General features: G+C 43.2%; 2 protein-coding genes across 3 annotated transcripts in view; one reads left to right on the top strand and one right to left on the bottom strand.

Moving 5' to 3' along the window:
• The first annotated feature begins 161 nt into the window (after window positions 1-161).
• LOC129541147 (myomegalin-like) overlaps window positions 162-22,032 on the top strand; it is a 65,277-nt gene continuing 43,406 nt past the window's right edge. For both annotated transcript variants that reach the window (XM_088835708.1, XM_088835707.1), the window contains exon 1: window positions 162-1,188. The gene's annotated coding sequence lies outside the window, so the exon portion shown is untranslated. The remainder of the gene's footprint in view (window positions 1,189-22,032) is intronic.
• On the bottom strand, window positions 12,619-20,491 carry FCGR1A (Fc gamma receptor Ia). The gene is made up of 6 exons (XM_055402868.2): window positions 20,397-20,491; window positions 19,984-20,004; window positions 18,960-19,214; window positions 15,343-15,594; window positions 13,960-14,244; window positions 12,619-13,052 (listed from the first exon to the last, which is right to left on the bottom strand). Exons 1-6 carry the CDS (start codon window positions 20,425-20,427, stop codon window positions 12,847-12,849), a joined length of 1,050 nt encoding a protein of 349 aa, XP_055258843.2. The 5' UTR covers window positions 20,428-20,491; the 3' UTR covers window positions 12,619-12,846.

The raw sequence follows: 22,032 nt of genomic DNA, 5'->3' as shown, positions 1-22,032 counted from the left end.
AGAAATAAAGTGAACATTACATATTAAAACCTATATGAAATGGTCAGAAGAAAATTCATAGCTTTAAAATGCATTTATGAGAAAATAAGAACTATTAAAAACAACGAATTAAAAGCTATTAAAAGCTAAAAAAGGAAGAGGAAAGCAGAAAAAATAAATTAGGATAGAAATCAATGGAACAGACTTCCCCACTCCCCCAAAACAATTAATTAATTAAAACCATAATCTGGTCCTTTGAAAGAAAATTTAGTTACTACTCCTTTAGTAAATTTAAGTTTGAAAGAAAAAGTACACAACTATCAGCAACATTAGATACAGAAGTATTAAAATGGTATGTATATTTTGGTACATAGATTCCTTCTCAGACTAGTAAACTCCTGTGTGTTCTGAAGCGGGCCTGGACTCTAGCAGAAGCTCCCGTGATCCCCAAATGAGTTTAGGGCCGGAATAGACAGGCCGTGGACCTTTGAGGAAGAAGCTCCACAGTTCCCGAAAGTATTTCAGAGCAGCCTGTGAAGAGCCTGGGGGCTCCCTGCCCAGCAGCCTGCACACTCTGCCGGCCGAGGGTCCCTTCCTGGCTCCTGATGATGACGGAACCAGCAGGGAAGTCATCAGTGCTCTACTGGACAGCCGCCTGGTACTCTCCACCTGCTCCCTCCCTGCTGCTGCCGCCGGTTCCACCCGCCTTTTTCTTCAGGTCTCGCCCAGACGGGTAGCGCTCCTCCCCTTCCGGTGACCCCCGGGCCAGGTTTCAGCCGCGGCCGAGGCCGCCGGCGAACTCCAGCGTGCCCCGCGCCTCCTGGCAACCCCAGCGCCAGGCGGCGGCCGAGAGTGCAACCGCAACAGGCGGCCCGGGGCTGGCGCCGCCGTCGCCGGGCCCAAGAGCCGGACAAGGCCGTCCCTATCCGCCGACCCGACCAGAGCTAATTTTTTGCACTTGCTGGCTTTGGGGAGGCAAATATTTGTCATGGGACTTTGGGGAGAGGTTGCCGAAAGCGTGCACCCTGCCAGCCTCTGCGCCGCCGGATCCCCGAGCCCTGGCCCCAGCCTCTGGCGAGCTAAGGTCGCCGTGTGCACAGATCACAGGATGGCGCCAGCGGTCTTCCGAGGGATACCGTCGGAGCACGAAGACTCCGCGTCAGTCCCAGAGCTACTGCTTTGGTCTGTCCTTCCGGTAGCCCGGTTCTAGTAAGTAAATGTGGAGCTAAAAAAAGTGTTTTAATGACCGTTAGTGTAGCAGTTTTACATTGGAATCTACTAACACCAGTTAGAAACAGAAATGATTGCAGATTTGCAACCGAGTGAAAATATGAATATGGATTTACAGTATTTAGTACTGTGATCGAAATCGCACATCCATGTGCCCCATGCACAGTGAGACCCATCAATACTAAACATGAGTCTGGAACAGAGAAGGGTTTATTACAGATTCATACAAGTAGATGGGTGGCTCATGCCCTAAAACCCCAAAAGTTACTGAAAGCTTTCAGCACGTCCCTTTAAAATCAAAAGGTGAGGGATGGACATGGTTAATTGTGGCAGACTTCTGGGTGTCAGATCCTTTGTTCTCACGGTCAGGTCATGGTCAGGTAATGATGTTCCTGTAAATCTCTACCAGATGAATGTTATTCTCTGTCCTGACGAGAAAGGGCAAAGTCCCAAGGCACAACTTTTACCCTCCAAGGTCCCAGTCCTGGCTAAGAGGAGGCAGATCTCCGTTGGCTCCTTCAGGGCCAGGTTCCCATGTCCTGCTCAGCTGTCATCCCTGAGGGAGCCAGGCATCCAACCCAACTGGCCCTCAGTCTCCTCAGGCCGTCCAAATGGGGACACCAGGTCTCACAGACTGTGACTCATACAGACGGCCACTGCTAGTGGGTCACAGAGACAGGGATGGGGAGAGGTTCACTGCTTCTCAAGTCCTGGGCCATGGCTAGTGGAGGACCTTGCTCCCTGGGCCGTCCAGCTCATCTGTTGGTCCAAAGCTGGGTAAATTGGAGGGCCTCCAGGAGAAGGCCTGCATCTGCCTCTTACCTCACTCTCTACCTGATGACCACCCCCCCCCCCATGGACCCTTGACTGAATCACTTCCTCAGTGGTCCCTCATTGACAGTTAGTGGTCGCAGGGCCCAGTTCAGCGCTGACGAGTAGCTTAGCAGGACAACTGTATGTTGCTCATTGACAGCTGGTTGCTTGTGGGCAGGGCCCATGCTTGAGGCACTGAGCAATGGCTGAGCAAGACCTGTTGCCTAGTGACAGGGTGCAGAGTAATGAGGCACAGCAGCGCGGCCTGCTGAGGGCTGTGCTCATCCTGCTCTGTTGCAATTCCCCCCTTTGCTTTGATAATCCTTAATCTTGAGGATAACACGTGGATGGATATGTCAGGAGGAAACCACTGAAGTATAGTGCTGAAGCTGACGGTGATCTCCTTAGGAAACTGATCTAAGCCTTAGGAATGACTGTCCTTCTGAAGTAAAAAGACCAGCATATGGTATCAAGTTTGCAATTCCAAACATTCCATGCTGTTAGTCACTGCAAGATTGATTGCTAGTCCAATGTTTACCTTTTTTCTATTATAAATATTATAAATGCAGAAAATGTGAAAGAAGAAAACAAAATCATTCACCACTCAAAGAAAGTCAGCATTAAAATGTGGAGAATTTCCCTGTTGTCATTTTTCTATGCACATTTTAGCATAATTATGTTTGTGTGTTATATGTAAAGATTTTACAGTCTGATTTTTTTACAGTTTAAAGTGATAGTATATTATTTCTCCATCTACTGTTTTTCCATCTATTTCCCATGAAGTGATGGGACCAGATGCCATGATCTTTGTTTTCTGAATGTTGAGCTTCAAGCCAACCTTTTCACTCTCCTCTTTCACTTTCATCAAGAGGCTTTTGAGTTCCTCTTCACTTTCTGCCATAAGGGTAGTGTCATCTGCATATCTGAGGTTATTGATATTTCTCCCAGCAATCTTGATTCCAGCTTGTGCTTCTTCCAGCCCAGCGTTCCTCATGATGTACTCTGCATATAAGTTAAATAAGCAAGGTGACAATATACAACCTTGACGCACTCCTTTTCCTATTTGGAACCAGTCTGTTGTTCCATGACCGGTTCTAACTGTTGCTTCCTGACCTGCATACAGGTTTCTCAAGAGGCAGGTCAGGTGGTCTGGGATTCCCATCTCTTTCAGAATGTTCCACAGTTTATTGTGATCCACACAGTCAAAGGCTTTGGCATAGTCAATGAAGCAGAAATAGATGTTTTTCTGAAACTCTCTTGCTTTCTCCATGATCCAGCGGATGTTGGCAATTTGATCTCTGGTGCCTCTGCCTTTTCTAAAACCTGCTTGAACATCTGGGAGTTCACGGAAAAGGAGATCAATCCTGGATGTTCATTGGAGGGACTGATGCTAAAGCTGAAACTCCAATACTTTGGCCACCTCATGAGACGAGTTGACTCACTGGAAAAGACTCTGATGCTGGGAAAGGTTGGGGGCGGGAGGAGAAGGGGACGACGGAGAATGAGATGGCTGGATGGCATCACCGACTCTGTGGACATGAGTTTGAGTGTACTCCGGGAGTTGGTGATGGACAGGGAGGCCTGGCGTGCTGTGATTCATGGGGTCGCGGAGAGTCGGACACGACTGAGCGACTGAACTGAACTGAACTGAACTGATATTATTTCTCCAGGTTTTTTTGGCAAGTTATCCACATATATTAGCAAAATCCATTTACCTACGTTTAATCTAATTTCAGCCTGACCATGCATAAAACTCCTTAAGTGTTTTTACTCAGCACATATATCCTACTTTCCTATTATATATTGATAATTTTTTCCTTTATTCTTAGTAGCTTTAATTACAAATTTAGATCAGAATCCTCAAATCCTAAACACCTTAATTTTTAGTGAAAACCAAGAGGCAAGTAATTGTGAACTGTTTGTCATACCAGCATTTTCTGATTGGAAACTTGTGGACTGTAGCCCTCCAAGCAAGAATACTGGAATGGGTTTCCATGCCCTCCTCCAGGGGATCTTCTCAACCCAGGGATCAAACCCAAGTCTTCCACATTGCAGGCAGTTTCTTTACTGTCTTATTTGACCGCTAATAAATCTAGGTACATAGCAGTGTTACATTTAGCAAGGCAACAAACTTAAGCTAGCTTCAATACCAGGTATCAATTCAGTACTGAATATTTTTCCTAGATCATGATGATTTGAAATTCATTTTGGCCAAGTTTCTAAATATTAGGAAGTATTTAATTTGTAAGAGCTTATTTTTGAGTCAGTTAAATAGAGATAATTTACAAATTAACTCAGAAGTATTATAACCAAAAAATGGTCCAGTTCTGGAGAATGCAGCTGAATAAGCTGTATTCAGGAAACAAATTTGAGTTTCCCATAGCTGGCACCTTACACACAAAAGAAACACAAACACACACACAGAACAAAAATGTAATTCCTGCAGGACAAAAACAAAAGGGTGAAGTTCAACTTCCTCAACTTTTTCAAACCAAGATTCCTCTTATTAATAACAAACAAATGGCAATTCACCTGACAAACACAAAACCAGAAATAACAGTAGGAATAAGTTAACTTTACTTAGTTAACTTCATGCTTTCTCCTAGAAGTATTTTTTATTTTCTCAGTGTCAGAATTCTGAAAAAAATATTTCTATCAAGCCAGCTTTCTCCAACTGCATATACAAAAAAGGGCCAGTTTTGGAATTTAAAAAGTTTCATCTTGACCAATTTTTACCCCCCTCCAGAGTCTAAAGAATAGTGGCCTTGCAGTGTAAAAAAATCCTTTTTATTTTTAACCCTGGGGGGAGGGGACTATAAGATGGAATAGAGCTCTATCAAATACCATTATCAAATACCAGGTGTTATCAAATACCAAACAAACAAATGCAGTGCAACATGGTCTCTAAGATTCACAGTTCCCTAGCACCAAAAAAATGAGACTTCCACCCATTGCAAAGGGAATGTCCCAACCAATGTTCCACCACAGGTGAAACCCAGCTCAATAGGGAAGAATACCTGGTGTCATCACATGCTAGCTCCGTTATTCACAGACATCTCAACTAACCAGTGAAAATCCTGATTCACAAACGTACAACATGCAAATAACAAACGTGGTCCCACGCACAGAAGGACAAACCAGAGTGGCCCACCCCAAAATGATATACACAAAAATACAAAGAAGCTACAGTCACACATACAGATAATTAGAGAAGGTGAGTCTAAAATTCCTCTTCCACTACCAGAGGTCTCCAGAGTAGCCCAGTTCTCAAAAGAGAACAGACCCAAAATGGCTCACTTTCTGCAAAGGAAGTAGCCCAAATAGAGTGGACAGAATTCCTAGCTTGTGCAAGCTTGAGTGACTTACTCCAGGTGACACCAAATGTGGACCATAGCTCTGGATGTTTCTTTGCTCCAAACAGCCTTGTGCCTTGGGGCAGCTGGCGCCTGTAAGGGAGAGTCCCTTCCATTTCCCCAGAGCAAAGTGAATTCCAGCAGCTGCTGGGTACTTGGGAAGGGGCTGCCCCAGCCAGGGTCAACCTGCTACGGGCACAGATATCCTGCCCCAGTCACCATAAATTGTTACTGAAATCTCACATCCGTGTACCCGATGCACAGTGAGGCCCATCAATACTAAACATGAGTCTGGAACAGAGAAGGGTTTATTACAGATTCATACAAGCAGATGGGTGACTCATGCCCTAAGAACCACAAAAGTTACTGAAAGCTTTCAGCACGTCCCTTTAAAATCAAAAGGTGAGGGATGGGCATGGTTAACTGTTGCAGACTTCTGGGTGTCAGATCCTTTGTTCTCACGGTCAGGTCATGGTCAGGTAATGATGTTCCTGTAAATCTCTACCAGATGAATGTTATTCTCTGTCCTGACGAGAAAGGGCAAAGTCCCAAGGCACAACTTTTACCCTCCAAGGTCCCAGTCCTGGCTAAGAGGAGGCAGATCTCCGTTGGCAGCTCCTTCAGGGCCAGGTTCCCATGTCCTGCTCAGCTGTCATCCGTGAGGGAGCCAGGTATCCAACCCAAGTGGCCCTCAGTCTCCTCAGGCTGTCCAAATGAGGAGACCAGGTCTCACAGACTGTGACTCATACAGACGGCCACTGCTAGTGGGTCACAGAGACAGGGATGGGGAGAGGTTCACTGCTTCTCAAGTCCTGGGCCATGGCTAGTGGAGGGCCTTGCTCCCTGGGCCGTCCAGCTCATCTTCCGGTCCAAGGCTGGGTAAATTGGAGGGCCTCCAGGAGAAGGCCTGCATCTGCCTCTTACCTCACTCTCTACCTGATGACCACCCCCCCATGGACCCTTGACTGAATCACTTCCTCAGTGGTCCCTCATTGACAGTTACTGGTGGGCAGGCCCACTGCGGCACTGACCAGTAGCTTAGCAGGACAACTAAGTGTCCCTCATTGACAGCTGGTTGCTTGTGGGCAGGGCCCGTGCTCGAGGCACTGAGCAGTGGCTGAGCAGGACCTGTTGCCTAGTGACAGGGTGCAGAGTAATGAGGCACAGCGGCGCGGCCTGCTGAGGGCTGTGCTGTCCCTGCTCTGTTACAGCACTACAATTTTTTATTTTAATAGTAAAAACGAATGAAACAATCTCTTCTAAATTGCTCAGGAAGATGTAAAATACCAGTTTGCCTTCAACTTCTCCAATGGCTCAGTGGTAAAGAATCCACCTGCAATGTAAGAGACCAGCGTTCGATCCCCGGGTTGGGAAGGTCCCCTGGAGGGCAGGGCAGCCCACTCCAGTATTCTTGCCTGGAGAATCCCATGGACAGAGGAACCTGGCGGGCTACAGTCCACGGGGTTGCAGAGTTGGAGATGACTGAGGACGCACTACACACTTATTTTACTTGAAGATATAATGTTGAATCTGTTAGAAGAGGAGATGATGCAGGGAGACATGGCTCTTTTGAAATTAGTTGGTATTTCCCAGCATGCTTTTGGCGTAGCTTAAATACTCTGTGATTGCGTTTATGCCGTTGCCACAGTATTTCCAGCTCCTTGCTTTCGCTTACTTCAGGATTTCACATCCTCTTTGTGGTTTGGTGTAACACAAAGTTATGACCCGAGCATTGGAAGTTGAAGTGTTGGTTGTGATTGCTGGGCTAGAGTATTTAATTCCTGGTTTGAGATGTTCCAGAACTCTTTTTCATTCTGGCGCAAACAACTGGCCTTCTCCTTCCCTCTCAGCTGACCCTAGAATCAATATGAACAACAAACCTTTATTGGTGTAAGATGCTGGGATTTTAGAGTTGTTTGACCCCCCAAACAACATGTTATAGATTCTAATACAGCCTAATTCATAGATGAATAGGTTAGGTATAGGCTGTGCATGTTTGTTGTCCTAGATGAGATAATTTGCTGTTGTTATCAGGTAGTAAAGATTTCATCTGCCAGTGCAGGAGATGCAAGAGATTTGGGTTTCATCTCCGAGTTTGGGAAGATCCCCTTGGGTAGGAAATGGCAACCCACTCCAGTATTCTTGCCTGGAAAACTCTGTGGACAGAGGAGCCTAGTGGATTACAGTCCATGGGGTCGCAGAGTGAGATACAACTGAGTGACTAAGCATGCACAAGGTTGTTATCAAATATTTCTTACTTACACTTTCTTTGCCTTGCTCTCAGAGGACTTTTGCCTCAGAGCCAAGCTTTTTTTTTTTTTTTTTTAATAATAATGCAAGGAAGCAAGGTCTTCGAATAAAAATTGTGAAATCTGCCCTACCTCTCTACAGTATACTAGGATTCAAAACATCTCAACATGGGCTAACAGTGGTTTTGAATACCTGACTTGGCACCTAACTCCCAAAGGTATAAGACAGAGAAAGATGAAAATTACCTCTGGTTTATATAATAGTTCTTTTGTCTCTTTAGTACACTTGGAGATTTTTGTTTTAATCCCCGGGGTAGTGTATCATGATTTGGGATGGGTGAGAGCTACCCATCTTTCACCCACCTTTCTCTTGTAAACTGGGAGAAGGGTGAGTGGGAAAGAAGAGCTTTAGAAGGTTGACCCAGCTTCAGCATTTACAGCAGGCATGTTCTTAGGCTGCACAAATGTAATGAAAGGGTGCGTATGGAAATTGATGATTAGGGGATGAGTCTCTTAAACTATCATTGCCAAGGTACCTGTTAGGACATCTTTATATATCCCTGTGAGTTCGTATAGCCTTCGAGGACATCTATGCTGGTGAGTGAAGCAGTCCATATGTATGACAATAGGGAGTGGTGGTGACTGTAGAATAAAATGCTGTATGGTGCTTGTTTTACCAGTATTGAATAAAATCACATTGACCCATTTCTTGATTCTGCAAATAAAATTAGTAAGCTTACATTTCTTTTTTAATTAATTTATTTTTGGCTGCACTGGGTCTTCGATGCTTTGCAAGGGCTTTCTCTAGTTGTGGTGAATAGGGGCTACTCTTCCATACGGTGCAAAAGCTTCTCATTGTGGTGGCTTTTCTTGTTGCAGGGCACAGGCTCTAGGTGCATGGGTTTCAGTTGTTGCAGCCCATTAACTTATTAGTTGTGGGTCCTAGGCTCTAGAGCACAAGCTCAATAATCGTGGCACTGGGGGTTAGCTGCTCCGCAGCATGTAGAATCCATGACCAGGAATCGAACCCATGTCCCCTGCATTAGCAGGAGGATTCTTATCCACTGCTCCACCAGGGAAGTCCCCAGGCTTGCATTTTGTATCTAATGTTAACTAGTGAAATTCTAAACCCGCTTTAAAATGCAAGCCTGTGTAACTCATAAAAGTATAATCAGAAAAAAAAAAAATAAAGAAAATATTCTCTTGCTTACAGCTAGAGGGAGAGACAACATTTTTGCTTCATAAGACAGCTCAAAAAATTCAATTTGAGAAGGTGTTAAACCAAGAACATTCACAGGAATATCAAGCTTATTCTCCTGTTCAAAATGGAGGTGTGGTGCAACTATTTTTAATGTTCTGTTCTCTGTTACAAGAAGTGTGTCCCTAAACATGTTATCTCTTATGAGACTCCAGAGGCTTTACAATTGTTGTAGTGACTTACAAACTGCTCAGGTTGGACTTTCTGGAAGCAGAGGCTGAGACAGTGTTTGGAGTACAAGATGATTATTAGGGATGAACCCTTATGAAAGGAAGAATGAGGACATAGGATTGGGCAGAAGAAGAAATCAGATTGCAATGTAGGCTTTGATGGACCCTCCAAGGAGCTCTGGTGCAAGTGCTGCTCCTAATGAGTTATTTGAAAAAGGCCAGGTGCAATGGTGTGTATATTATGCTAACATTTGTTTACAAAGGCAGATAGAGGAAAGGATGCCTTTTTTCATTTGTCTATGAAAGCATAAAAATCTCTGAGATGACAGAAAACAACCAATAGTAATTATCTTTGGAAAGGACATTAGAAGGTGCTATGGACTGAGTGTTCATGTTTCTTCCCAAATTCATATGTTGAAATCTAATTCCCAACATGATGGATGGTATTAGGAGGTGGGGCCGTGGGTGAGGGATGATTGAGTCATGATGGTGGAGTCTTCATGGTTGGTTATTAGTGCTCTTATGAAAGAGACCCCAGACAACTCCCTCACCCCTCTGCATATGAGGACACAGAAAGAAGATAGTCATCTGTAAATCAGGATTTGGTCTCTTCAGTTCAGTTCAGTTCAGTCGCTCAGTCGTGTCCGACTCTTTGCGACCCCATGAATCACAGCACGCCAGGCCTCCCTGTCCACCACCAACTCCCGGAGTTCACTCAAACTCATGTCCATCGAGCTGGTGATGCCATCCAGCCATCTCATTCTCTGTCGTCCCCGTCTCCTTTGGTCTCTTACCAGACACCAAATCTGTAAGCACCTTGATCTTGGATTTCCCAGCCTCCTGATCTATGAGAAATAAATTCTGCTGTCTACAAGCGACCCAGCCTATGGTATTCTTTTATAATAGCACAAACAGACTAAGACAAAGGGCTCGGAGTCTGAGATGGAAGGAGATTTTTGTACATTTTGGATTTGAGTATATACTCAAAAACACACAAAAAATTGTTACAAATAGATAATGTTATACTAAAAGTTCAATAAATAGTCTTAGCTATTCTGAAAAAAGCATTGGGTTAAAAACATGTAAGACTTTGATTTGTCCTGATATTAAGTTCTGAAAGATTTAAGTAAAATTACTAGAATTTTTGTTCTTATAGGTGGTAAAAGACCACTTCGGTTTGTTTACCAAGATACATCTGATTATAAATCTTGAACATGTATCCATGCATTAAGTTATTATTAATTGACAAGATGGTGGCCAAATGAATTTGTTGCACATGATCTGGAGCCTAAACTTGGTTTTCAATGCACTTTCTGAAGGGGATTGGTAAAACATACTTCGCATATCCTCCAGTAAGTAAAAGCTGATGTCAGCTTTTACAGAAGCACTTCTGGGTGTCCCTGAATGCTAATTCACACAGCAGAGGAGCCTTTAAGAATCAGAGGCATTTTGGAGAACTGCCTGCGGAAAACATCTCGAGTGTACAGAGGGGCATGAGACTGACATGGTGGCGCACAAACCACAGGAAACAGAATGGCTCCTTTCCAGTGATCATGCATGCTCCAGAGGCTGGAGTCAGCAACCATCTCTTGACTATTTTCAGCTGTGCCTCTCCCTGCAAACTGAAAACTGGTGTGAAGATTCAAGTTGATCAGTGTATTTGTCTTTGTGTCTGAAACAAATTGGATTTAGTGACTCAAAATATGAGACCATGAGGTCCGGTTTCCCTGTGGGTGCCTGTTGGTTTGTCTCTAGAGCAGACCTAGAGAATCTTTCACTTTCCTTCCCATGGTTGCCTGGTCCCCACATACATAGGCTTTAACTAAAGGTGGAGGATGGTGAACAAAGAAGGGATCTGGTCCTTTGGGCCTCTCTCTCCAGTAGGATCCAGTGATTTCTGTGTGTTTCCACACTGGATGGAATAAAAATAAAGAGGAGTGAGCCCTTAGATAGGGCAAGTGCTAGGGAGATGGCACTCACCCCCTGTAGAGAAACTGTAGGGGTGTACATCGGGGAGGTGGTATCAGACCTTGACCAGACGCAGCACCAAGGCTTGGGGACCAGGCAGGTGTGCCTCCATCTGGGGATCCCAAGAGCCTATTTCTGGTCCAGCTATACACTAGAAATGAGGGTACATGGAGGTACAGATTGTTCAATCAAGAAGCTAACTGAATCAGATCCATTTTTAAAGTGTACTGAAGTACATATGAGAAAATACTGTGGCAAAGATACAAGCATGGAAAACTCTGGATAGGAAGTACAAAAGAAAAGCATCGGGAATAAGGAAGCACTTCCTGATATGTGTGAAGCATGATTGCCTTCGTTACAATTTCTGCCAGGTCTGTATCCATGCCTGCCCCTAACTTTCCATCCCCAGGGAGCCCTGTTCGTGAAATTCCATCCACCTAGTGAGGGTGGAATATAACTGTCTCCTCTGAGTGTGACTGTTACTTCCTGCTTCAATTCCCAATTCCTCAGGCTACAGTCTTCTACAGACAGTCTCTCCAGAGAGGGTCTTCGGGCCTCTTTCCTATGGAACTAATGCCATACAATTCTAATTTCTGTTTCCACAGTCCATAAGACCAAATCAGTTCAGTTCAGTCGCTTAGTCGTGTCTGACTCTTTGCGACCCCATGAACCACAGCACACCAGGCCTCCCTGTCCATCACCAACTCCCGGAGTTCACTCAAACTCATGTCCATCGAGTCGGTGATGCCATCCAGCCATCTCATTCTCTTTCGTTCCCTGTCTCCTCCTACCCCCAATCCCTCCCAGCATCAGACTCTTTTCCAGTGAGTCAACTCGTCGCATGAGGTGGCCAAAGTATTGGAGTTTCAGCTTTAGCATCAGTCCTTCCAATGAACACCCAGGATTGATCTCCTTTAGAATAGGGGTAATCAATAAGGCTCCCATGATGATCTATGACCATTTCTTTTAATACAACTGTTGGAGTTATATTTCTGTTGAGATGACAATTACTGTCCTTTTCTTCTTAAGATGAAGGGGAGAAGGACACTCTTATTGTCCACAGACTGAGGAAGCAGGGGGCTATGGTGCCCTTCCATCTGCTTCAACTCGCAAGTCTCTGATCACAGAGAGTTTATGAGAAAACCTCAAAGGAAAGGGCAAAAGTGACACACCCTTTTTCCATCATGAATTACTTCCTTGCATCTCTTTGAGGCGTATGCAAAACAGAAAAGTCATCAAGGGACCACCCAGACCACCAAGAAGTATGAACTGTCTCATTCTCAGCCACCCAGATTCATTTGTGGGTTATAGTTCTTCCTTTTTTTGTTTATACTATTCCCTCTTGTCTCCCTCATATCCTCCCCCTCTCTCTCTTTCTCTATCTTAATCTCTTACATATACACACACTTACTTTTCCACCCTGTCTCTGTAAATAAATTCTTGGTCATAAATAATAACTTGATACCAATAATTTATTACTTTAATAGGATAATCATGTTAGACTTGACTTCCAAGTTTAAAATAGCTTTTTCTCTAGAGTAAGTCTCACTTCAAATCATCCTTGTTACCAAGTTTTCAAGTTCATTTCCATTGAAGTCAACCTCATTTATTTGCTTTATTTAAGAGTTAGGTGCCGTGGGAGTCACAGTTCTCATGTCTGTCAGCGTTTGGGTGTTTATGCCCCGTGCTTACACAGGGAAGAGGGGAAGGGGCTTCTGGGCCTCTGGGCACCCACGGCATGGCTGTCACAGTCCACCCCCTCAGGGCTTCTTCTGGTGTGTCCTTTCTTGCAGTTGTTCTCGTTTCTGACTTGTTTCTGCTTTCTTTTAATTGTCTATGTTTTTGAAGGTAGGACGTACCTTCTTCCCATGACCAGAGTCCAGAGAGTCCAAATAGATTTCTAAATTCCACATTTTCTTTCTCTGTAGTTCCTTATGTATTACAATACATAAAACACTGTCCACCAAAAACATTATCACCACTGCCAGATAGAAAAGAAAACGAAACCAGACAGGAGTTGTTGACTGGAGGCCTGTAAAAGAAAACGACAGAGGATAAATGCTATTTAGAAACCAGAGGGATCTGGCTGAGTTATGTTTGGAAGAGAAGGTTGGCTGAGACCCGCTACGTCTGTGCCTGAGGGAGACACTGGGGGTTTGGGAGGCAGGAAGGAGCTGATGGTAGCTCGAGCTGGGATCTATGGGTATGGACAGGGGGCATGCGCCTCATAAGAGCCTAACTGCCAGGGCCTTGCCAGTGCACTTACTTCCTAGTTTCAGCAACAACTGCTATCTGTGCCATTGAAAGATTAGAATTTATTTTGAAGATAAACATTTTTCCCCAAAGAGTCTTTATTCTGGAGCTCATATTCCCTCTACCTCAGCCATACGTAGACACTTGGGCAGGTAGGTATTCATGTGCAATCCACTAAACCCCTGTCTCCCCAGTCTACCATGTGAGCTCTCTGAAGTAAAAAACTGTACCCCAGTGTCTTTATCCCCATATCTATAAAATAGATAGGAAGAATTCAATATATGTTTTATTAGATTATTGGGGCCTGGCGTGCTGTGATTCATGGGGTTGCGGAGAGTCGGACACGACTGAGCGACTGAACTGACTGACTGACTGACTAGATTATTGGTGAAAGAGGGAGGGGAGAAAGGAGGAAGAGAGACAGAAGAGGGAGAGAGAGAAGGCAGGAGGAAATACAGAGAAAGGAAAAGAAGGGAGGAAGTAAATGGAGGAAAGAGAAGAAAGAGAAAGGAAAGGAAACTCCTTTTTATGAGGAGAACAGTGAAGTTTTGAATCAAGAGTGCAAAGACCTGTTCCTGGTTTTTTCCTGGGTGGACTGTGAAAAAGGTGTCATGAGACCTCAGTCCCAGAGAAGGGAAGGGTATGTCTCCTTGTGGATCAGTCAAGTTCCCCTCCTTCCTACTCACCAAGCACTGGAAGCTCCAGCTCAGGGCTGCGCTTGATAAGATCCCCATCTTCTGTGGCAGCTTCACACCAGTATAACCCAGGGTCTTCTTTTTCAGCAATGAATATCTGGTATTCAGAGGATGTGGTCCTGCTCGTTAGGGTCTTGTTTCCCACATAGAAGGAGAAGTAAAGCTGCAGACCAGGCTTCTGTGAGGGCAAATTTGTTTCACAGCTCAGGTTGACCAGATTCCCGTCTTGGTGAGGGGATGAGAAGGATGTTCTCAGCACTGGGGCTGGAAATAGCTCTGAAGATAAAGTTGATGGGGGCAGGGTGGTCTGCATCAGTGTCAAGGTTCTTTTGTTTTTTAACAGAAGATATACTCCCACCCCTTTTGGGAAACCTGCCCCTAGAGAATACATCTATAAGACAGAGTTTCCCCACTTCCAGCAGAGAGGTATTCTTAGGATTTCCTCATAGACATTCTTGCAGTTACCAGCTTGACCATATTCTTCTGGGGAGAATACCTCTACGTAGTTCATGATTCACTGAATAGCCATGTCATTTATTATATGACCCTCTGGTAATGTTTAACTGGGAGTGGACACTGACACCCCACCACCCCCTAGCCAGTTCAGTGACTCATTACTTGTGTTTCTGACTCAAAAGATAATCTGGAGGGAAATTCCCAGGAGATCCAGTGGTTAGGACTCAGTGCTTCCACTGCAGTGGGGGCAGGGTTTGATCCCAGTCAGGGAAGTAAGATCCTTCAAGTTGTGTGATGCAGTCAGAAAGAGAGAAAGAGATAATCTGGGACAATTTTTTTTTCCATAGGAATGAACTATTTTTCAGACACATAGAAGTTGCTGGTGGTTATGATTACTAAGATAAAGGCCATAAAAGAGTTATATCAAGAGCCACATGCAAACTGGGACAGAGGGAACTACTTAGTTAGCAGATGTTCAGAGGGAAGTGGAACCAGAGAGGCCACGTGGTCCCTGGGAGATGGATGGAAAGTATAACCACATCTAATGTCTTCCTCCCTATGGAGTTTTTATGAAGTTTCATTGAGTTATTTTCTAATAATCTTCCTACCTACCTTGAGTGCATCCCTATTCCTTGCAACTAAAATAAGATGGGTGAGGTGGAGTCTCACTATGGCATGGCTTTGAGGTTAGCTCCTGGAATCAGTGATGGGCACTGTGGTATACTGGAAAGAGCAATGGTCAGGGACCCAGAAGACCTCCATTCTGCTCCCAGCCCAGCCACTGGTCATTGTGTGGCCTTCATAAGGCAGTTTACCTCTCTGGAGTTCAGTTTCTTCACTTGCAAATTGAAGTGATAATTTATGATGGTTCTTCTGGTTCTTATAACTAATAGCTCTATGACTATTTAGATATAGTACCTTTTATAGTGATAGATACTCCTTCTGATGTGTAGCGACGCCTTCTCTCGCCTGAGCAGTGATAGATGCCACTGTGACGCAGGTTGGTTTTCAGAATGGTGAATTCAGAATCCTGATGAGAAAACCTAAAGGGCTTGCCATCTTTGTAGAAAAGCATTTTGTACACCAGCATATTCTTCCATCCATGACACCTCAAGACCAGAGGGTCCCCTTCTGTGAAGACTCTGCTAGAGACCTGGAGTAGTAGCCAATCTGGAAAATGTGGGCACAAAATGTGTGTATATGGTGGCAGAGGTACAAGAAAGCCAAAGCTGGACCCTGTGGGTTTATCTTTTTTCACTTTGTAACATTCCAACTTTAGAACTCTGTTGAATTTGAGGTCTGTCTCCTGTTCCTCAAATATCTTTAGCTTTGCTAGAAAGAAAAGTAATCTTTACCAGCAGCCCCTTCTTACTTTTTCTTTCCAGATCTCAGAAGTTGGTTGGGACAAAAACAGCTTACTCTATGTGGTAGGCAGCATTTTTAAATGCTCTCAGTGAGTCACACTCTTGCATGTGGTTGGAACCCATGACTTACTTCCAGTCAACAGAATATGGCAAAGGTTCTGAAATGCCACTCCTATGATGATGTTACATTACATGAGGTTGTCTTAGCTGACTGGACTGTAGGAGACTCCTGCCAACCTTGAAGAAATGAGCTGACATGTTGTGAGAGGGCCTGTGTGAAGGCCACAAAGAAGGGGGTCTTCAGGAAATGAGACTGGCCTCCAGTTGACAGCCAATAGAATGGCGGGGACCTCATCCTACAACCACAAGAAACTGAATCCTGCAATGATCACGGGAGGTTGGAAGAGCTGCTGGGAGGAACACAGCTCAGTCAATACCCTGACTGCAGCCTCAGCAGAGCACCAACCAAGCTGTGCCAAGACTCCTGACCCATGGAAAGATAATATATCTATTTTGTTTTAGGCTGCTAAATTTATGGCAATTTGTTCCACAGCAATAAAACACTAATACATTCTAACTCCTGACTAATTTGTTAATGGTATCACACATACTAAGACAAACACACAGAATGGCAAGCATATCTAAGTGTGTGTATATGTGCTTCTAAATTGATAGGAATACTCACATATGTGCAAATCAGTGACATAGCTGGTAAAAACAAACTCCAAATCAAATGGGCCCTCCCTTTTGATGTTCATCTCCATACATACCCCAAAAGGCCTACTTTATTTTATCTCCCTTGGGGCAGTTGGCTTGGCTAAATTAGGATGAGGTTCTTAAAGGACAAAAGAGGAGAAGAGATAATAGTACTTTTCCTCCCTCCAGAACTTATCTAAGAATGGAAGGCAGGTATTCTGTGCTGTATGGTGTATGGTTTGTACAGTCCAGAATGCTGCCATAGTGTTTCTACATAGAACGAACATTCTTTCTTCCCTTATTTTCATTCCCAGCCAAAAGGTGCTCAAAGACTGCACTGCCCAAACACACAGACACCTTTGCTTTCTGCATTCACATACACGGTGGGAAATTTTAACATGCCTCCATCAGAAACTGTCAAAACTACTAATAAAGATAAAAATATTTGAATGATACAGTTAATAGACTTGGTTTCAGGATTTATGGAATGATGTACCTTAAAAAAAGAAAATTCACATCCTGTGCCAAGACACACACAACAGTGATTAAAAAATGAACACATAGGCCACAAAGCAGTTTTCAACACACATCAAGGAACTGATAGCAGATTTAACACAAATTTTGACCAAAATGCTACCTAATGTTTCCTGAATATACAAAGAATCACATGAATCAGATGACTTAGCAACTAAAACAACAGTAGAAGACATATATAAAAATGTTGGCCTGAGCAACTGAGCACATGCACAGTATTAGAAGTCATTGTTGAGGGCAGTGACAAGAAATCGGCAAGAGGGAATTTCTGTGATTCTGGAAATGTTCTGGCTATGATCAATAGGGTCACAAAGAGTTGGACATGACTGAAGCGACTTAGCTTGCAAGCACACATGATATACTTCAATAAAAGTTTTACATTAAAATATAATGTATATAATATATGTAAAGTCACTCAGTCGTGTCTGACTCTTTGTGACCCCATGGACTCTATAGTCCATGGAATTCTCCAGGCTAGAATACTGAAGTGGGTAGCCTTTCCCTTCTACAGGGGATCTTCCCAACCCAGGGATGGAGCCCAGGTCTCCCGCATTGTGGGCGGATTCTTTGCCAACTGAGCCATCAGGGAAGCCCAAAATATAATGTAAAAGATATACAGTATACTGTGACAAATAATGGAAAAGATATTTTTCTCAATAGGTCATCAGTGCTTGAAGTTCAAGAGTCTGTGCAGAAGCAAAGAAAATGGCCCCTTCCCAGCCCTAGCTCATGTTTTGTTATTTGAACTATGAAATGTTTCTGCTTCTGCTTGAATTATACAAAATCTCATGTTAAAACAGTGCTGTCAGCATCCCTTACCTCTCTCGCATAGGAACTGAGTCTCGGAGTCTTAAGAGACACATAAGGAACACCTAACATTTGCTCTGACATTCTCAACATTTCCTTGGCTAAAGCACATTTCCTCCAAAAGCACCCTTGTTTACATAAATCTAATTCTGCCTCCAGTATGAATTAACTTTCGATTAATAATTACAAAGAAGTTTTAACTTATTGCTTTTGAATAACTGAATCACCCAACTGAATTATTTGTCTTGAATAATGAAACATTTTGCCCTAAAAAATACTACAGTCTCCATTTCTTGATAAGTAGGACCCTCTTACAGATTTAAGTGGGTGGAGATTGTTTTCTCTACTTCTATTCACCAAAGTTTTTAATTGTCAAAGTCTTACAGTAATTTCATGTCCAGAATATTATATTACCAATATACTGTGAAATGTGCTCCAGACTATGTGTATAAAGATGTTCTGCAGGTGTTGATTGTAAAAGCAAAAGAATGGAAACACAGTAGAAGTTTACTAATATAATGGTTAAGTTAATAATAAAAGTTGGAAGTAGATTTATATTGATATAAACAGCCAAAGTATTTTAAGTGATAAAAGTAAGGCGTAAGATAGTATATGGAGTATTCTATCAACCACTTTTAAAAACAAATGTATATATACGAACAGTTTCATTTTTGTGGAAGGTAACTGCAAGACATGGAAGTTTATATATATTAACAGTTTCGTTTGTGTAGAAGGTAACTGCAGGACATGTGGTTTGGGTGGGAAGGAAATGTGGTTGTTCATTTCCCTGAATTATTATTTACTATGTGTGCAGGCATAACTTTTTTCAACAGAACAAGATAATTTTGAAAAATAAAGTCTTAGGAGGGTATCTAGATTAAAGCTTAGACCCTAAGAGCTGCCCTAGTTGAGGTGTTGTTGGGGCACAATTTAAGAACCCTAATGTTATGTTTTGAGTATCTTGATTTTTACCTGGTAGACACATAGAGCTGAGATGCATACTCAGATTAATCGGTACACGCACACACGCACATGTGCGCGCGCACACACACACACACACAGGGCATTCAGGAAGGAGGAAACACCAATGAAGACCTTGTGTTTTCTAGCCCTCCTGTTCCAAGCCATACTTACCACTGTGGATTTCTAGCTGTACAGGGTCACTCGGCATTGAGAGACCTGTCTGGCACTTGTATTCACCACTGTCATTGAACGTAGCGCCAGTAATACGGTATCTGGGGGTCGGGGTCTTAATGGCTGTGCCGTTGAGAAACCACCGTGTAGAGGTGTCCCCAGGGAGATGGGGTCCTTCACACAGTAAGGTTACATTTTCTTCTTGGAATACACTGACCCATGGAGGCTTCAAGGTGATCACTGCCTTTGGGGGCTCTGTTTGGGGATTAAAAGAGAAAAAGAAGAAGATCAAATGGAATAAAAGGGAAGTCTGAACAACTGGCAAGATGTGGCTAGCACAATGAAAAAAAAAAATCCAGTATCAATACTCAGATTGAAAAATAGGCAAGTAGAAAACTACAAAAGCTAACCATTAAGAGTATCCAGATCCTGCAGCAGAGAGTTCTGTTCATGTTATTAAATCTGCATCTGGCTATTGGAGATTTGGGGTTCCTGAGAAACGATCGACGAATTTAGGTCTCGTTGGTAAGCATGAAGCATGGTTTTAAACTAGGGCAAACTGATTGGAGCTGATTCTCCTATCTTCTGTACTGTCTGTCTCTGAGGGTTAACCTCAGACTAATTAACATCTGTGTTAGAAATCTAGGTTCAAACTTTACACTTTGAAACCTTCAGTACCTGTTTGGTTCTCTCTGAGGAGAAGAAAAAAATAAATAGTTTTTGTCTAAAGGGGAATGCTGTGGGGGGTATTGGAAAACACAGCAGAGCTACATCTATGCCTTTGCAGTTTTGCTCCTTTCTTGTTATTATACACACATTTTTTAGGCATTTAAGCAAGAGATCAGGGTGCATTCGGAAAATTTTACAGAGAAACCTTAAAAACCAGGATTTGGTCACAATCATACTCTGAATATAGGGAATTTTACATCATTGATAAATCTTTCTCCTTTCTGTCCTCTCCCTCTACTGTCTTCTTTAGAATAATGGGACCCATTCTGTGACAGGAAAGGGAGTTGTTACTCACCCACTTGCTCAGCAACTGGAGCTGTAAGAGACAAAGAACAGAGACCTCAGTTGGTCAGTGGGAGATGACAAGGAAGGGAGGATTGAGGAGACAGAATTAACATGGATTCTGAGGGACCAATTTAGGTCTTTTGAATTTCTCTTTACCCACTTTTCCAAAATCGGGTACTGGTGATGATGAACAGCCTACAGATGGTTATTGGTGGAGCTTTATTTTGACACTCTGCTTCCAGGCTTATTCTTACCTCAGAGTTTCCCTCCCCAGTTTTTTGATACAATAGACAGGAGTAAACCATGGAAGCACAGAAACAGTTGTTTCCCTACTCGTGAGGCCTAGGATACCAAAGGAAGACAAAAAGTCCTGAGTCCCCCACAGCCAGAGCCTTCTAGTTACCCTCCTTAAACCCAACTTACCCCCAAGGATCAGAGCTATCATGAGCCACATCTCCAATCTGACAGGAGCAGTGAAATCTGTAACACACAAGACATTGAAGAGTTTCTGTTTGGGGTTCTGGAGTCAAGATTAGAAAAGAGGAAGGAAACTGCTTTTCATCATGCTCCTTTTCTGGGAAACGCATCCTTAATTCTTGAAGCATGATCTCATTTTCATACTTCTAAGCTCATCTCCCCCAGTTTGACACTCTGCATTTTGGGTTTATGGAATTTACAGAATCCAAGGGAAGGGCTGAAGTTTTGACATTCTCTTCTGATTATATTCTCCCTCCACCAATTCTGTTTCTTGGGGTTGCTGCTGCTGCTGCTAAGTCACTTCAGTCGTGTCCGACTCTGTGTGACCCCATAGACATGGCAAATCTCCGTTTTAAAAAATTGGTTCAAAGACTGGCTAATGCCTTCAAAACCTGATCATTTGAATCCAGATTATCTATATCAGTGTCGATGAGGCATGTGAGGAGTTACTCATCTGTGCAAACCAGCCTCTGTACCTCTGGAAAAACATGCAGGATTAATATCCTATTTTGGTTTTTTAAAAAGCCATCCCCTAAAAGACAATATGAATTTGGGATATTTATCTTGGCTGAATCCAAGGAAGTTCAATGTTTGATGTGAGTACTATAGAGAAGAAAAATAACTTATATATATGGGTGGAAATATCCCTCAGAGGGAGTTTCAGAGTCCAGATGGGAAGCCCTTATGCCACCAAAGTGAGCTGGTTCCTGAGTCAGAGTTGCAAAGATACAAAGAAATTTTTAAGTATTCTGTTATGAGAGAAAGTAAACTAAACAGAAACAAGGATGAATTGAACAAGTACAAAGGGAGACTTGGCTGGCAATCTTCCTGACAGACAATTTAAAATGATAACAAATAATGTAGATTAGATTACTGGCTCCAATTTCTTATCGCTCCCCGAATCTATTCCATCTCTACAGCTTCATGAGAGGCTGAGGGTATTTCTCTGACCCTTGGCTTTGGCTCATCCATGTGATTTTCAGTGACCAATGAAATGTGGATGGAAACAGACTTGTGTTCATTCTGAACCTAGGCCTTGGGAAGCTTCACATATTGTCTCTCATCCTCTTATACTTCTGGGATTGTCATGATAAGAACATATTCTGACTGACTAGCTCTGTTGTGAGGCGGAGCTATCCTAGCTCTGAAGTAGAGCTGCTCCATCTGCCCTGCAAACTTCTAGTGAGAAATAAATGCTTACTGTTTTATGCCGCTGAGATTTTGAAATTATTATGGAGCTATAGCTGACTGATAGAATGAAAAGCAAGAAAGAAAGGTCTAGGAATAACTCAAGATGTTCTGGGAGAGATGAGAGAAGCCTCAGCTCACTCCAATTTACTCTCAAAGTCTGTATTCCAAACTATTATACTATTTTGTCTCCAGAGTTTTCCACTGTGTAGCTGTACCATACTTTATTTCACTAACGACTCTTCATGAAGGTTATTTCTAATGTTTTACTGTTATGACCAGCACTGCAATGAATAATCTTATCTTTAAATAGTCAACTTGTTATTTCCATAGGTGCATTCCTAGAATCAGCATTGCTCTATCAAAGAAAATGTGCATTCCCCCCCACAACTTT

This window comes from Moschus berezovskii, chromosome 4 (assembly GCF_049115385.1).
Source record: "Moschus berezovskii isolate FMDL1 chromosome 4, NW_MosBer_1.0, whole genome shotgun sequence".
NCBI lineage: Eukaryota > Metazoa > Chordata > Mammalia > Artiodactyla > Moschidae > Moschus > Moschus berezovskii.
Note: the sequence above shows the minus strand (reverse complement) of the source record. Positions and strands in the feature narration are given on the sequence as shown.